This window comes from Cydia pomonella, chromosome 14, assembly GCF_033807575.1.
Source record: "Cydia pomonella isolate Wapato2018A chromosome 14, ilCydPomo1, whole genome shotgun sequence".
In the NCBI taxonomy this organism is placed as follows: Eukaryota; Metazoa; Arthropoda; class Insecta; order Lepidoptera; family Tortricidae; genus Cydia; species Cydia pomonella.
The window spans coordinates 20,353,480-20,370,824 of NC_084716.1; the positions used below are offsets into that span (position 1 = coordinate 20,353,480).

General features: G+C 39.2%; 1 protein-coding gene across 4 annotated transcripts in view; it reads right to left on the reverse strand.

The window, feature by feature from the left end:
- The window catches only part of LOC133525167 (protein kinase C and casein kinase substrate in neurons protein 1), a 218,078-nt gene that overhangs the window by 110,812 nt on the left and 89,921 nt on the right, over positions 1-17,345 (reverse strand). Inside the window, exons 1-2 of one of the 4 annotated variants that reach the window (XM_061861428.1) lie at positions 11,625-11,796; positions 2,902-3,146 (exon numbers count right to left, since the gene is read on the reverse strand). In XM_061861428.1, coding sequence (XP_061717412.1) covers positions 2,902-3,146; positions 11,625-11,698 — 319 coding nt within the window. In that variant the 5' untranslated portion in view covers positions 11,699-11,796. Of the gene's footprint in view, positions 1-2,901; positions 3,147-11,624; positions 11,797-17,345 lie in introns of those variants that run through there. The other 3 variants (XM_061861426.1, XM_061861427.1, XM_061861429.1) reach the window with 3 other exon arrangements.

Sequence of the window (17,345 nt, forward strand, 5' to 3'; positions counted from 1 at the left end):
AAATTATTTGTTAGTTTTTAATATTGTGATGTTAGTACACGTGTTTGTTAAAGAAATTGAAACAAAAGTTAGGATTTCCATTTCCATTGGATGTTTGTATAATCTGTTTCTTTGGCAAGTTTTCATTAAATCGAATCTAAATTCGGTAGAAATTAAGTAATATTCCGTCACATGTATTGAGAATTGCTTACAATTGTACCATTTTGAAAAATAGGTAGATTTCAGGCCGAGGGAGGTAGATAGGTAGAACGCAGGCAAAAAAGGTAGATCTACCAAAAAGTTGGTAGATGTGACAACACTGATCTCGCTAGCAATAATCCATGAACGGACAACTCCGATCGAAATGTACAGATATAACTACGCTATTATGGCATCTGCAAACAAAACTAAAACCCGATGCTCCACCCCTCCGTCTTACAAATTTCTACAGAAAGGGTCAACAGGTTCTGCAGAACAAGAGAATATCCTGTGTCATCCGACTAGAAAGAAAAGAATTGTTCAACCAAAATATATGCAAGTTATTCAGTATCGTTACATCAGCAGCAAACATAGAAAGATGTCTCTAGGCTCTCTAGTCACAGTTCATGCCTATTGTCTGAGTTCTTCGTTATCGGTGCATCTCAAGTTACACCTACAAGACGAAGCCTCAATCAGATGCGATTGGACACGGGTCAAAATGTCGCCGGTGGAGCAACGATGCCTACAAATAAAGTTCGAACAGCAAAACTGACCAGTTGTAGATCTTATGTCTTTGCAATATGGTATATAGTATGTCCACATGGCAATAAGAAAATACATTGACTGATGAGTTTTTTCTTATAAATTGTTAGAAATAACGAGTGCCTGGGGACTGGTTATATCAGATGCGATTAACCATGGGTCAGATGTCGCTGTTGGGGGAAATACGCCAACAATGCTGATAATAAGGAAATGTACAGATGAATAATTAACAATAACCTTCACCTACGGGTGTCTGTCTCGTTTTACAGCCATAAAAGAAACTTTTTTAATGTTTAAGTATAAATAACTTACCGTAAATCTTACGGCGATTCATGTTGCAATAGTACAGAGACGTATGCGTTTTACCTTTCAATCGAAACGAAAATTCAATTGCGCCCAATTTATCTTTGTTTACGAAAATAAAAGTCTAAAATAAATATAGTGAGGAATGCGCTTATTTTATCTCGTATGTGTCATCTCTGCATGTTCATTATAAGTCTTTTAGCCCGTCTATTTATAAGTCAGTGTTTGTAAGTCTTTTTATCTGATAATGATGTTTGTTTGTTTGATGAACTTGCTTTTATGTCTTTCTGCAGTCCGTCTACGCTAAGCTTGCACTTACTCGACAATGTATGGTTAGCCATATTTGACGTAGCGCTTTGCGTGTAATGTTTAGATAGATGGACCCTAGCTCACCAATTCTGTCTTGTGAAACTCTGTGAAGATGCATAAACAGTTATTGCAACATATCTTTATTTATAATATCTCCTTACACTTTTACTCCCGTATTCAACTTAGAAAACCTTTATTAAATTCTGTCCTTTTCTAACAAAACAAATGTGAAAATGACGCAAAAACTACTGTCTTCTTCTTCTTTTAAAATATGGCCTCCATTAAATCTATGAAGATTTTGCCAATGTTAAGTGTCGTTGTTCAGTAGTAACTTTTATGTGCTCGTAGAGCATGACGTTGTTCGGTAGTTGCTGCCAGTAAAGAGATAGCTGGACTTTACTAAAAGCCACGATGGATTGCCGGGTGTTGATTAAAGCATGGTTAAACGCGTTTTAAGATTAATTCTTCATTAGCTGCACACTTCCACGATAGTTCACTGCATACTACTACTGGCCTTAGCGTCTATTTCAGACGATCTAAGGTGCAATGTCTAGAGACATTACACTGCCTGGGACGGAGTCAAGGAAAACGCAGGGATGCCCAGCACCTGCGCCACCCTCTCGACCTCACTGGCCGGACCCACAGGCAAGGCAAGCCAATACGTGTGGAGCCAGGTTGGCTGCAGGAGTCTACCGCAGATTTCAGGTTGGACCCTACTCACGCCTAACGGGGACCCCGTCCCGGGTTTGATTTTGGAGTTTACTTAGTTTTTTGGAGTTCACTGCATAATAAGCTAACATTATTTACACTTTTAACAACATTAATGAGCAAACCACAAAAAAATATTCTCTAGACGTCTTCGCCATCTTCAATCTCACCACAAACGATTATTAACCCTTTACCAGGCTAAGGGATATATATTTCCCACATGCGGCTCTTCAAACATGTGTTCTATTTTCGATGAGTAAGACTGACATTCGATTGTCATTTTTGAACTGTCAGCCTGGTAAAGGGTTAAGGGCTTGATAGACTTAGCATGCATTTATGTATAACGCCATTAGTAAAAATCTTCTTGTCATAATTTCTGTCAGTCTGTCACTGCTTGTTAAAATGTCAGGGTGCTTAGCCAATGTGCCAATCGTTAAAGCTCCGTAGCGTAGCATAGTCTTCCTCTCTCTATCACTCTTCCATATTATTATATTCCCTATTTGTGCGACAGTGACAGTTGTGTTTCGTTCGCTACAGAGCGTTAAAGATTTGCACGTTGGCTACGCACCCTGTTCGTCTTCGCGTCTTGGGGGACGCATCACCTAAACTCATCTTCCTCTATAAGATCATCCCATTTCTTCGCCTATCCTCTCAAGCTTTTGGCATATGTCAGGGCCTGTAGCTCCCAACACAGTCTATGCCCATCGTCGACTCGTTTCGTGGTTCGTTTGTAGTTCAAAACGTCTTCGTATTTAGATACGAGTGACCTGTCTTTAATTCTGCTCAACTCCTTTGTCTCTTTGTCAAAAGCCTAACTCCGAGCAAAAATCTTTTCACCATCAAACACTACCCTAAACTCACCTTTCTCTATAAGATCGTTCCATTTCTTCGCCCACCCTCTCAAGCTTTTGGCATAGGTCTTCTCTATATCCGCTCTCTCCTGTACCAGGGCCTGTAGCTCCCCACATAGCCTGTGCCCATCGTCGACTCGTCTCGTGGTCCGCTTGTAGTTGCCCGGCTCCCAGAAGGAGTCTGAGGTGACTGTGAGCATGGACTGCTCGTCGCTGTGGTGCGACATGGCGGTGCGACAATCACACACCGCCCCTCTGGAAAGAAGGAAAAAGAAGTTTAGAACAACGTATTTTTTAATGATATAGGAGGCAAACGAGCAGTTATATCGCCTGATGGTAAGCAATTACCGTCACCCATGGACTCCTACAACACCAGAGGGATGTTGTCGGTCTGTAAGATAAGAGTACCTATGAGGGTGTTATCGATCCGGAATTAAAGATATAGACTGTCATATTATGCTGTCAATGTTAAATGAATTTATTGTATCAACAACTTTGAAAAACCAACATTAAAGTTGGATTCAATCCCGGTTTTTATTTCGTCTTTTCCTTAAATGTGTGTATCTTAAATGTATTTTGGATCTTAACGACATCACGTCTTTTCTTCAGGTATTAACATTTTGACTTATCCTTACTTTGCAGGGAATGTTTAATACAAAAGAACAATAATTTCGCAGTCGCCATTCAAGTCGAGCTGTAAAGTTATAATACGAGATTGTCAAGCAGATTTGCGAGGTCATAAAAAATAAACTGTTAGTACTGTCACTGCTGTAATACTCGTAAACATACAATAGACAGCCAAAGAAAGTACTCGTAAATAAGAGTAGTTTATATTATCGTGATATACCTAATATAGTTATTTACGATACAAGTGCAGAAAATTGGAAATTCGCAACGAGCGGTGATAAATTAAATCATGACCGAAGGGAGTGTTTTAAATCGACACGAGTTGCGAATTACCTATTCGCACGTGTATCGTACAACGTTTACAGTACATATGGCTCTTTAAAGTTTTGACATATGCACGAAAAGTGCTCTTTCCCGCACGCGTACGGGAAAATAGCACCATATGTACTGTAAAAGAGCTTTTCAATCAAGTACCGTATTTAGGCAACGAAACTTGTTGAGTAGCCAAAAATGTAGTACAAACGACATAAACGCGTATTGAATGAATACGCTCCTGAAATAGCTGCCCGTTTATGTCTTTCCTATGGGAGCGCGTCGGCACGTGATTGGTCAAATTCTTTACAGTTGACTACAGCGTATCGAAATGAATATTACAGTTTAGTTGGGAGCCCATGAAAAGTAATTACAGTTTGGTATACGAAATCTTAATTCAACCATTACAGTCGACCAGTAGGTACAAACAAAATATTTTTTTGCAGTTAAAGCGTTTGCTAACATATCATATAATTCATATATCAAAATGAAAGAGCCGTGTAAAAAAAAAACAATAAATCACACATAAACACAAAATAACAAGTTTACAATAACAATAACATAAACATAGTCTCGCAACCTTGATATTTCCATCAATGACTCCAGCCATCGATTTATACTCTGTGACTAATTATATTTCTGTTCACGTGTTTATAAAATTCACATCACGTCACTTCTTTGGCATTGTGGTCATCTGATGTCATTATTTATATAAAAAATCGGTCAAGAGCACGTCGGGCCATGCTCAGTGTAGGATTCCGTAGTTACCATTCTGTCAGAATAGGCTACACGGGGGCTATCAGTAAGTATCATTATAGGATTTACAAGCATAAGGGAGTACCTTCGCAGTGCTTTGTACGTCTTTTTACTAAGAGAAGACTTTTTACCATAACTCAAAAACGGCTGGACCGATCATTTTCGCTATAGTTTTCATTGAAAGTATGTATTAAGCTTTTGTTCCACGATTTTTTTCATATTTTTGGACCGAGGCCCACGGAACCCAAAAATTATATATATTAAATAATTATTACAAAACAAAACAGTCAAATTAAGGAGTTAATTATAGTTTTTGTGCCTGCAATGTTGTTATCTTAGTCGTATGTTTCGCATAACAATTATATTTCCTTGTTTACGCCCGAATGTGACTTTTAAATGCATTCGTATCTAGATTTTAGACACTACAATTAGTCATGGAAAGGAAAATACTTGACAATCAGCATTGAAGATTATTTTGATGCGACGTTTGTTACATTATCGTACATAATTACGACATAATAGCTATTTTAGACTCATCTCGAATATCGAATCGTACACATTGTCAAACACGTTAATCCTGATAATAAAATTTATAAAAGTTATTATGAGTTTTATTCACTGTCCCTCCGAAGTAGGACACAATTCCACAGACAATAGTGGTTTCAATAAGGCAGCCCTCGATGTGCACGAGTGTCTAGCTACTCAAGCTTATACTAGCTATACTGTAGGTCCATCCAACACAGATCGCTATAAAACAGGACACTATGGATGATGACCAGACACTATGAGGATGTTTAGTAAGTTGAAAACAAGAGGATAGAAACGCAACTGCCCATATCTGCATATTGTCATAAAATAATAGCTCGAAAAGAGAATATTATGTCGGCTGTACATATTCGTCGAGCGCCTCTCGGTCCAATCGAAGAAGCGCGATACGAGACAAGGAAGAGCGAAACGACAAGTAAGGGGCATGTACACACTCTCGGCCTACCTCCGGGTCTCTCGACGAGTGTATACAGCCCACATTAGAATATTATTATATGCGAGTCTCAGCATAAATATTACATAAACCGTTTAGAGCGTAAATATTACGCAGACAAGAACCTATATTATGTTTGTTTATCTCTTCGAACCTCATTTTACTCGCTATTTTCTAGACAGGCATAAAGCATAGCCTCGTCTGTTGACTTTACGTCTACATTCTATCTATCCCTAGACACCGTACGCCACCGCAAATAAACCGAGTGAAATTTGTTTTCTATCTATCTCTCGTGAGCGTAAAACTTGTTTTCTAGAATATATTGTAGATATTAAAGGGTTGAGATGTATACGAAATGAGTTTACAAGGTTTCGCGTTTAATACGTATCAATCGAGGGCCAATATGGGCCCTTAAGCGCCACTTGCACCATTCCACTAAAATTTCACTGGAGCCGGGTACGTTCTTAAACTACGTCCACAAGAGAGGTATGGGCATTGTGAATGTCATCTCGCTCTGTGTGGTAGGGCACAGCACAGCGGATGTCATTCCAGATCTAGAGCAGAGCCCATCTTACAGAAAATCGCAGCCAAATAACACTAGACCCTACTCATAGTGTTATGTTCCTGCCGGTGAGTAAGGTTGGCAGAGCTCAACGAGGGGCGGGAGGGGGTTAGTGTCGGCAACGCGCATGTAACTCCTCTGGAGTTGCAGGCGTACATAGGCTACGGATAATGCTTACCATCAGGCGGGCCGTATGCTTGTTTGCCACCGACTTAGTATTAAAAAAAAAAACCCTTAAATATATGATCACTGTTAGGAGGGCGCTGTTATTCTAATGACATGATGACAGTTCGTTTTAGTATGATAAATTTAGTTCCAATGAAATTCCGCAATATGGCGTGTGATCATATTACTGGTCAGGCTATAACCCAGTGTCAAATTGTACTGGTAACCATGGTGTGGTTTTGACGTCCGGTTTGGCCTAGTGGGTAGTGACCCTACCTACGAAGCTGATGAGCTGGTTCAAATCCTGGTAAGGGCATTTATTCGTGTGATGAGCATGGATATTTGTTCCTGAGTCATGGGTGTTTTCTATGTATTTAAGTATTTATATATTATATATATCGTTGTCTAAGTACCCTCAACACAAGCCTTATTGAGCTTACTGTGGGACTTAGTCAATTTGTGTAATAATGACCTATAATATTTATTTTATTTATGGTAACTCCAGGTTTAACCAGTTAACCCCGGGTAAGTGGGATGGTGAAGGCGCTTAGATTAGAGTTTCCGATTTGCCTTGTTGTTCAGCGAACTAATAAAGTTCCCACGCTAAGTTTTCATGCCAAGTGTATGTCAAGGATGTTATGGAGCTTATAGGGATATGTATGAATTCTTACTACTGCAGAGTTTGTGCAAAGTTAGCGTGGTCAGAGTCTACTTTATTAGAAGACATCAATTTTGTGTGCGAGCTTCCGTGTTTAATTCTTGCGGAAGTTGATCCACTACTCTATTCATTTAAAATCTTAGGTTAGGCTATTTATAATATAAATATAAAAACACAAAACAATACAAAATAAATATAAACACATTATAAAAAACCTAACCTAGGGTGCCGCCAGCAGCGAGGCAGGGCCCAAGCTCAGGCTCAGGGGGCCTACCGCGAACCACGTTCGACGTGTTGCCTCTCTGTCGCACTCATAAATTCGTACGTAAGTGTGACAGGGAGGCAACACGTCGAACGTGGTTCGCGGTAGCCCCTCTGGGCCGCAGAGAGAGGAACCGCCGGACTATCCGCGCCGTATCTAAGAGCCTTCTGCATCTGACCCTAGATCCAACCACCTAGCGAGTCTCTCAAGGTGTTGGTCGAATATTAGGGCTCCTCTACACGATGGCCCAGCGTAGGCCAGTCCAAGGGACGCAGCTATGCGGTGAAATGAGATAGCAATATCACTTGCTCCCTCTAACGAATAAATGCGTCCCTGGGACTGGCCTACGCTGGGCCATCATGTAGAGGAGCCATCACATAATACTCTATTATTATTATTATGTAATTATAGACGAGCAGCTATTTAGCTGATGAGCCTATGTCACACAGTGTCCACTGTGTCCAGCACACCTAGCACGGTTGCATTTTTATCACTTGTCACTATGCCTGTCACGTTCTAACCAGTATGTAAGTGCAAAAGTGACAGGCATAGTGTATGTGATAAAAATTATACATTCAAAGTTAGTAAAGTCGCATCACATCACTAAGTAACATAAGTCTAACTTATTGTTTAACTTATTAAACAGTTAAATATTCTAAACGACATTTATGTTATTAAATAAACTATATAAATATTTGTTTGTTTTAACAATTATTCTCATAAAATACGCCGAAGCACACGCCACCGCTTTAAAGTCCCGGATAGACGTGCGAGTAAGTTCGCGAACTTACAGCTCGACGACCTTTTTCGCTCGTGTGTGAGCCTAAGTACGCGTACTTTACAAGCGAAAAAAGTCGTCGAGCCATAAGTTCGCGAACTTACTCGCCCGTCTATCAGCCACTTTAGTCCCCCGCCAGGTGGCTTGGGTTGGGTTCGCCGACGGTGCCGCCCTTCCACATATGGATTGAAAACCCCTTTTCTACCTTAAAATTTTCAATTTCCTTTAACTATGTTGTGAAATATTTTGTTTATTATATCATAAAAGACTAATTTAGAAACAGTTTATAGTACCTGTTCAATAAATGATGTATACGATACTTACGAGGATGTTAAAATCAAGTTATCCAAACACATATTAAGTAGTAATTTTAGTATCAAATTGAATGTGTATTTCATTCAGGAATGTCTAGCTCAGACCAACCTCACTTAAAAGGTAATCATTAAATCATTACCGACGTGTCTAAAGGTGAAGTTCAAGGGTACGCATTGCGACCTCAAGGTCATGGAAAAACACAAACATGGTAATGTAAACAAGATATGATATCACAGCGAGTGTAAGAGATTAATTCCCTTTCCATTTATTGTTTTACAGTACTTAAGAGCTCCAACAACAACTGACCGCAGCAAACAACTGCAACTTTACCGCACTAGTGCGGTAATTAGCTATTTACGTGCGTATGTCGAAAAATTTTAGGGTATTGTAAAACGTTGTACAATATATATGTGGATAGGTAATTCGCAACTCGTGTCGATTTAAAATACTCCATTCGGCCGTATTTTTTATCGCCACTCGTTGCAAATTCCCTAAATTTCGCACTTGTATCGTAGCTAATGCACTATTGTCTCCAGCTAACACTAAAAAATCTACTACGTATTTGAGAGACTGTTTTAAATCTACTACGTATTTGAGGAGGTAAACGAGCAGTAGGATCGCCTGCTGACGGTAAGCGATTACCGCTAGCGCATAACACCAGAGGTAAGTGCGTTGCCGGCATTTAAGATGGGAGTACCCCCTTTTCTTGAGGGCTTGAAGGTCGTATCGGTCCGAAAATACGGCAGGCGGCGGTTCATTCCACCTAACCTGCCAACTCATATAATCATTCGAATGTACTCTGCTGGATTAGAGTAAAACAAAGAAATGTTGTAGTATTTGGATTCGCTGATGTCACAAATTACAATCGTATTTCGAATGTGTTTGACAAGGATTGCCGTAAAACTAAAATGCACAGCCAGATTATAACTTAAGACATGGAAAAATACAACCACGCTAGTTTAAGCTTGTGTCAATATGTGAAGAAATAAAAAGCAGGTAGGTACACTAGGTACCTAAGATTTATATGTCTCGAGATAAATAAACACTTCAATTAAATTAGCATCATTCATAAAAACGAGAAATAGTGACTTGAGTTATTCTTGTCGTGGAATGACGCATCAAGGTGACGCTGAACTGTCAACTGCAACTGCATGAAGGACGCGACGGGCAGAGCCGTCAGCACTGAAAAAAAGGAAAGCTCTACAAGAAAGAAGAACTGCATTACTGTTGCGACATTACTGTAAGTTATGTATGATGATCACGGCAATAATGCGGGGACGAACATCACTAATTTTATCAAGGAAATTGACAGATACAGCAGCAGTTGGCATCCGAATTTCACCTTTAGACGTTCGAACCTCACATTCAGAGTAAAATTTGCCATTATTGATAGCGGCATAAGTAAGGATATAAATGTAAGTTTATAGTCTCGATAAAGATAGTATGTGCATTAGTTCCATACGAAGCGGTTGTTTATAGTAGCCAGGGGCACCAAGAAACCTGTTCCGGAGAAGTTCCACGGTCGTTCCGGTTGGGATCCCACCAAGGACTATACATATACAAATCATATAAGCGGTGTTCCACAGATGTAAAAACTTAGTGTTTTTTTTTTTGTATTTATTTATGTCAAAAAAGCGTTGGTAGCCTAGCGGCAAGAGCGTGCGACTTTCCATCCGGAGGTCGCAGGTTCAAACCCCGGCTCGTACCAATGAATTTTTCGGAACATATGTACGATATATCATTTGATATTTACCAGTCGCTTTTCGGTTACGGAAAACATCGTGAGGAAACCGGACTGATCCCAATAGGACCTAGTTTTCCCTCTAGATTGAAAAGTCAGATGGCGGTCGCTTTCGTAAAAATAGTGACTACACCGGTTCTCGGGATTAGTTGCCAAGTGGACCCCAGGCTCCCATGAGCGGTGGCAATAAGCCGGGACAAACACTAGGAAGAAGAAGGTATTTATTTATTTAAAAAAATGACACAATGCTCATACTTCAGCATCTGATGTTGGCTGTTATTGAACATATTTATTACAACACTATTATTAAACCATGTGTGCATCATCATTATATGAAAACCCATAAACCTAGATATATTATGCTGAAGCGATCGACATGAAAATCAAAGTGATTTGCTAAGATTTAGTTAGTGGAAACCGTTTTCTCTCGATATGGAATTTCATAGAAAAAGTACCGTTATTTCATTAGGATCGCAAATATATTCTTCCCTGTAAAGTTTGTTTTTCACCGTGTCCTGCTGATCAGGACGGAGACGTCGCCTCTTAAAATCTCCTTGTCCAAGTATAAAATGCGGAGGTGAAAATAAAAATAACGTTGAATATGTAGAAGAGCAGTGGTCCGACTGGGGTTAAGAAAGCGACTAGTGATCGATTATTTTCTTTAGAAAGAAAAGTACGTGTAAATGTACACGAGTAAAATATATGCATGCATAAAGTTATCTCTTATCTAGCCGACGAGATATTCTGTAGGGCTAAGATGGTCGGCTCTTTATCATTTGTCACCATGCCTATCACGTTCTAAAAAGTATGTACCTAAGCGTGAAAGTGACGGGCATAGTGACAAGTGATAAAAATGGAACCATGATGCCAATGCTGGAGTTACATAATATGCAAGCGGCAGAGCGAGTGACGAATAGCGAAGGGTCCGTTTTTCCTGCATCAACATTATCGTTCGCTATTCCCCTTGCGACTCGTCGCCTCGCGTATGTAAGTGCGCCATTATGAGAAATCTCGTTCATCTCTACTCGCTGATCGTCACCGGTCGGACAGCTGTCATATGGAAACATTTGTATGTTGTTAAAGCTACTAGTACCTGGGCGACCGAGCTTAGCTCGGTTATAACTATTTATTGTAATATGGTGGTGTATAGGTGATAATCTTAACTACATTTTTTACTAAATTAAACTTGTCTAAAACAATAAAAATTAAAAAAAATATATATAAACTTGAACATATAAAAAAAAAACAAAAGTTAGTCACCGGGCGGGATTCAAACCCGTAACACTCGTTTAGCCGTCCGCGTCTTAACCTGCTGGACCAGACGGACAGTGGCCGGCACCACGAAATTAGCGATCATATTCTGCGTCGAAAGAAAAAACGCATGAAAACTCGAAAACACGCGTTTTCCCAAACATAAGACTAATCTAGATCGATTGTTTACCCCCAAAAACCCCCATACCATACCAAATTTCAGCAAAATCGTTAGAGCCGTTTCCGAGAGCCCGGAAATATATATATATACAAGAATTGCTCGTTTAAAGGTATAAGATATAAGAAACAACACAATAAATACATCACCTAAGATACTGCAACATATGATGCAATTTTCCGTTGCACTTTTGTCTTCGTCCGTAGCTCACTTGTAAAGCCATCACTTAGTGAGTTCACATAGCTTTGACGTTCACACACAATTTTGTACTTTAACACACTGAATCAAAGTTCACTTTTATTTGGGTAGCTGTTTAATTGACCAAACGTACGCTGACACTGTCCAAAGTAATCAATTTTTAAGTAGAATAACAATTATGTCGTATTAGTTACCATACCATATTAATATACCATAGGCCGACCGCTGACAAACTGGGCTTCGACCATCAAAAAAGACCTACTGACACAAGGCTTGACGCCGGATATGACAAAAGACCGCCAAAAATGGCGCCAGAGTGTTAGATGTGCCGACCCCAAGTGAATGGGATAAGGCAAGGATAATGATGAGTTACCATACCATATTAATTGGGGATATGGGGAAAGAATTCAAATTTGCCTTTTTTCTTCCTGATTAGCAGGAATTATTTTTTTTTCCTCTAACTTATTGTTTTTCCCTGGTCCGGATAATGCAAGCCTTTTAATTATTAATATCAAATTAGGGTAGTTATTCTGCAATTTCGTTTTTAACTAGAATGAAAGTTCAAGTCCGTATAATTTTTGATAACTCATCACAACATTTCTTTGATTTGATTTGACGATCTGTCTGGACTAGTGACCGTGCCTATGAAGCCGATGGTCCTGGGTTCGAATCCCAGTAAGGGCATTTATTTGTGTGATGAGCACAGATATTTGTTCCTGTGTCATGTATGTTCTCTATGTATTTAAGTATTTGTATTTTATATATATATCGTTGTTTGAGTATCCACAAAACACGCCTTCTTGGCTTACCGTGGGACTTGGTAAATTTTTGTGAGAATGTCCCTATAATATTTATAAAAAAAAGACAAGTTGTTTAAAAGTACAACTCTTGCAAGAACACTAAAAAATTCATCGCATTGAAACTGTCGTACCTACGAGTACACACACAGTTGCAAAACTAGAACCTACTTATTTTACAAACTACTGATCTGTGAGTCTTGTTACAAACCGACAATCATCAGCAAATTGAGGATTCATATTTGTAAAGTTTTTGAAGAACTCACTTGCTTTGCTTCGCTTTAATTACGATGGAAGACCAGCACTAGCCCAGCCAGGCTAGCACCATGCTGAGTCGGGAACATTTCCTGGCTTATATGTTATGTTATGTTACTTGTTGTTTTCTTTTTTATTTTGCCACGAATAAACGCTCTCTACTCTACTCTATCGAGGACACAAATCGCTTGATAGTAAGCAATTACCGTCGCCCATGGACATCTGCAACACCAATACTATGCCACATAGCACCTCCACACTTGAGGAGAAAACATGCACTCAGGAGAGAAGCTGAGAAGATCAGCTCCAAACCAGCATTGCCTATCCACAATGAGTTTTTCTACCCACCACCCCAACGCCTAAAGTCCCGAAGTCCTGCGTATGCTGCTGCTCAAACTCTAAATGGTTTCAATGTGACTGAAGCCTGGAAAACTGAATGGACCACTGCTTCTGCTGGCTCTCACGTAGAAACCATAGACCCGACTTCTAAACCATTAGGATTCAACCTTCCCCGGAGATTGTGGTGCCGCTTTAATAGACTGAGAACGGGTCACGGTCGCTGCAATTACTTTCTGCATGAATGGGGGTGGAAGGACTCTGCAATGTGCGAGTGTGACGAAGAAGTCCAGACTATGGAGCATATAATTCAGCGATGCCCTCTGCACTCATACTCGGGACCACCAGAGGACCTGCTGCGCCTAACACCCGACGCAATTGCGTGGCTGAACGCTCTGAATATTGACATTTAATTTTAATTGTAATGTAATTTTTATTCTGTGATATTTATGTAACTACCTATTTTTTGTATAAGCCATACGATTAAATAAATCTGCAACACCAGAGAGGTTAGTCTAGGTCCTAAAGATGGGAGTACGTTCTTTTCTTGAAGGTCGTATACCGAACAATACTTAATCTTCAAGAGATTAATTAAGCTACAATTAGTTGTCAAAGACAATAAAAATAATCCAGCCTATACGTGCCACTGCTAGGCACAGGGCTTGACCTATAGTCCCCACGCTAGCCCAATGCGGGTTGCAGACTTCACATACACCTTTGAATTTCTTCGCTGATGTACGCCGGTTTCACACACATATAAACCCTATTCTTAAATTAGTTAAACCAGGGCAAACTGAAGTCACTAAAACACCATCACGATGCAGTAATCGCAACTAGGATCACAATTACACGGTTATCCCATCTTCGAAGTTTTAATCCCGAAATTTTCATTTAACCGAACGCATTTTTTTTAAACCGTTGAATTTTAAGAGGGTCACCAATCTAACCTATCTAACCCAATAGTTTCTACAGAATGCCTTTATCAAAAGTTTGGAAAATTTTACAGGTGAACAAAAAATACGTTCGGTCAAATGAAACATCGAGCAAACATATTTCGAAGTTGAGATATGTCAGATACTGTACCAAAGGTCACCATTGATACTGTACCAAAATAAGTTCCTACTCAAATCAAAACATCAACACTTCAGAATTCAACCAAGTTCCTTCTGTGCAGCTTTTCCAAGCAGATACTAAAAACATCACTTAACTAAACACACAGCAGTCAAACAAAATCGTCAACAGAGGAAGCTACCGAACGTCATTAAATCGACATAAAACTCTCGACCGACGTGCGAGCAGGACGAGATTGCGGAGATACTAAGTACTAAGTCGACGAGAACCAGTTCGGTTATCCCTGTCTGATAGGCAAGGTAGGAAAGTGACGGATGCCGCCACGCACGGATGGCGTCTGCGCAGGTGTGGTATTCTAATCGCTTAATAAGTTGAAGGGGAACCAGAGTAAATGCCCTGTTTGATTGTACAGGGGCCGAAATTATCCTACGGTGGCAATAATATTAATTATTATTATTAATCAAACTGTTAAATCATTTATTCTTAATATAAATTATAGTATTCCATATAAACGACTAGTTTTGGTTATTTATCCGGATTGCGACCTAAATACGGAAACGTCAAGATTTCTTTGATAATTAAGTAAAGAAAGATATTGAAAAAAACTTTCTAGATAGGAATATGAATATGGACAGTCTAAATACTACTGTTCATATGTTTCTAGATTAGTAAGTACCTGTATGAATCACACGGTAAAATAAGTAAGGTGGTAGTTTTGATTCCTTTACCCCGTTGAACGTATCTTGAATTTTGTTATAAAATCAGGAATTTATTTAGAATTTTACTAAATATTACCCGCCGACCTAAGCCAAGGTCGGGTTGACAGTTAAATTGGTTGACCAGAGCCAACGACTCTTTAAGCAATTTAAGCGCGGCGAGTGGTTTAAGTCTCCCACGGTTACAGAGTGATAACGAGTGTAAACAAACGCGGATCTATTCGCGGGCGACTCATGCGATACTGACGTCACGAGAATACTTCATATTTTGTGCTAATTTTGTGGAATAATTTACGACTATACATATATATATTATATATGTCTTCAAATCGATGTTAGAGTCTGAACAAGCTATCTCTGCACCGAGTTGGCAAACGATAAAATGTGGGCGTGTCACCAATGTCACCATAGACGTCAAATTTCTACTTTTATAGTGGAACAGGCACAATTTGTAATTGCTGGTGTTGTCTAGTGCAGATTTAGCTTAGAAGGACTCTAGAAGGGTTTCATATCGTTACGTCAACACCTAACTCTGAATTTTAACAAATTCCTGTTAGTAAAACTTAAGCGGTAAATGGATCCAACTTGGACTTGGACGTCCATTTGGTAAAGTTGACGCTTAATGTTGCTATAAAGCGTTTAAAGCCCTTAGTTTAGCCGGATCAGCTCCGGAAACTTGTATCGCTCCAAGCCTTAAAGTTACTTCGTCCAAACTAGTGGCTCGTTTAGGGGAACTTAGGGAATATAAGGCTGCAGACGGAGATAAGCAGATGTAAGGGAATTAACCAATAGCATTGGTTTTCTTCGTTCCACTGGATTTCAATTATTCAATGATCATGAAGGATTACAGCCAACCTGTTGAATCCATATCACCTCAGGCGCAGACAGGAGCTCCAGGCTCCTCGAACGCGGTTGGCAAAGGCTAAAAAGTGTCTCAACTACATCGGTCCTAAAATTTACAATCAAGTGTCCGATGACATAAAGACTACTAGAAGCAATATCTTCTTCGTTGCACGATTTCTTAAGTAAAAAGCATGTAGTTAATTAAGAAAAGTACAAAGTCGAATTACAATATACATTCATACTCGGAATCAAACGCAACAAAATTATGCATGTGATATACCTATTATATACCTAGATTATTGTCTTTTATATAATATAAATTATAATCGCAAATACAGCTTATATTGCACAATTATTTTGAAGGAGCGAATATTTAATGGTACTGAATGGCAGAATAGTTGTGCCTTTAATTGTAATTTTGATAATGTGAATGTGACGTGTAAAATTATTATTTTATAAATAAATTATTCAATTAGGTATGGACTCCCGCACGTCTGCTCTCGTCTCCGCCTCACGGATGGATCCGAACATAAAGACACTATTCACATTTTACAGAATGATTCACAGTGATGTCACTGCAGCCTTATCGAACTGGGCGTTGGTTACATCATCGATTGTAAACCGTTGTTATCAGCAAAAGAATCCGATAAAAAACCCGACGCGGTTTAAAATTCACTAGAAATCACTTAAACGCGAAAGTCTTAGTGTAAAATTGACCTCTAGCACAGACAGTTCGAGATAAAAACAAAACACTGGCACGTTCTAGAATTCTCAGGTTTAAGTTCCACAAAAAAAAAAAAACGATACGACCGCTCGGAAACGCCGAGCGATAATACTGACTAGCTAGACTGTTAAGGATAAGTCTAAGAAAAATTCTCGACTTTATGTCATTGTATATTCGAAGGAATTTATAGTTTTTTTTGGAGAATAGCGGCGTGGAAACCGGTCGGCCTTGTAATGAATGTTAGATTCATAGTCCTCATACTTATGTGTTTAGTTCGCACGGAGAGTATTGTGTTTGAATTCTGTATGTGAATGAGTGAACTGTGCTTATAGACTTGGAAATGATCTTAGATTAATGATTGGTATAAACTCAACTTGTTTGTAGATATGTAAGATGCTTTCGCGCTGGGACTGTTACGTAGGTAAGAATTTTTTGTACTCTACATAGCAATAACAATGTTTGTTTTGTACCGCAAATGCACGTCAAGGCATGATTGAATTTAATTGCTAGCTGTTAATAGGGTCCCTTTTGGAACCCTCTGATATGACCACGGAAGCATATCAGTAAATTATAGTAATAAAACAAGTCAACTTTTTAAAAATGTTATGAATGATCCTGGTATAACTTCTATCAGAATAGGGATAGCCATGGTTATTTAACAAGGTTCCCCATGGGAACGAAATGAAAATCGTGTTTTTTTTTACCTCTGGTCCCATACGATTCGTTTACGTCGGGCCCTCAAGGCGTTCGTTAGATTGTTTCCCGCAATTTTGTGGCTAATCCCATGGGAAACCTTATTCAGTATGACCATCTCAATACATTTCTGGCAGTCGGGATTACGAATTCACGAGTACTCAGTAGGTACCTATATTAGAAATAAATATGAAAAAATTAGTACCACCGAGTTTTTTTGCGCCAGTTTTTTCTTGA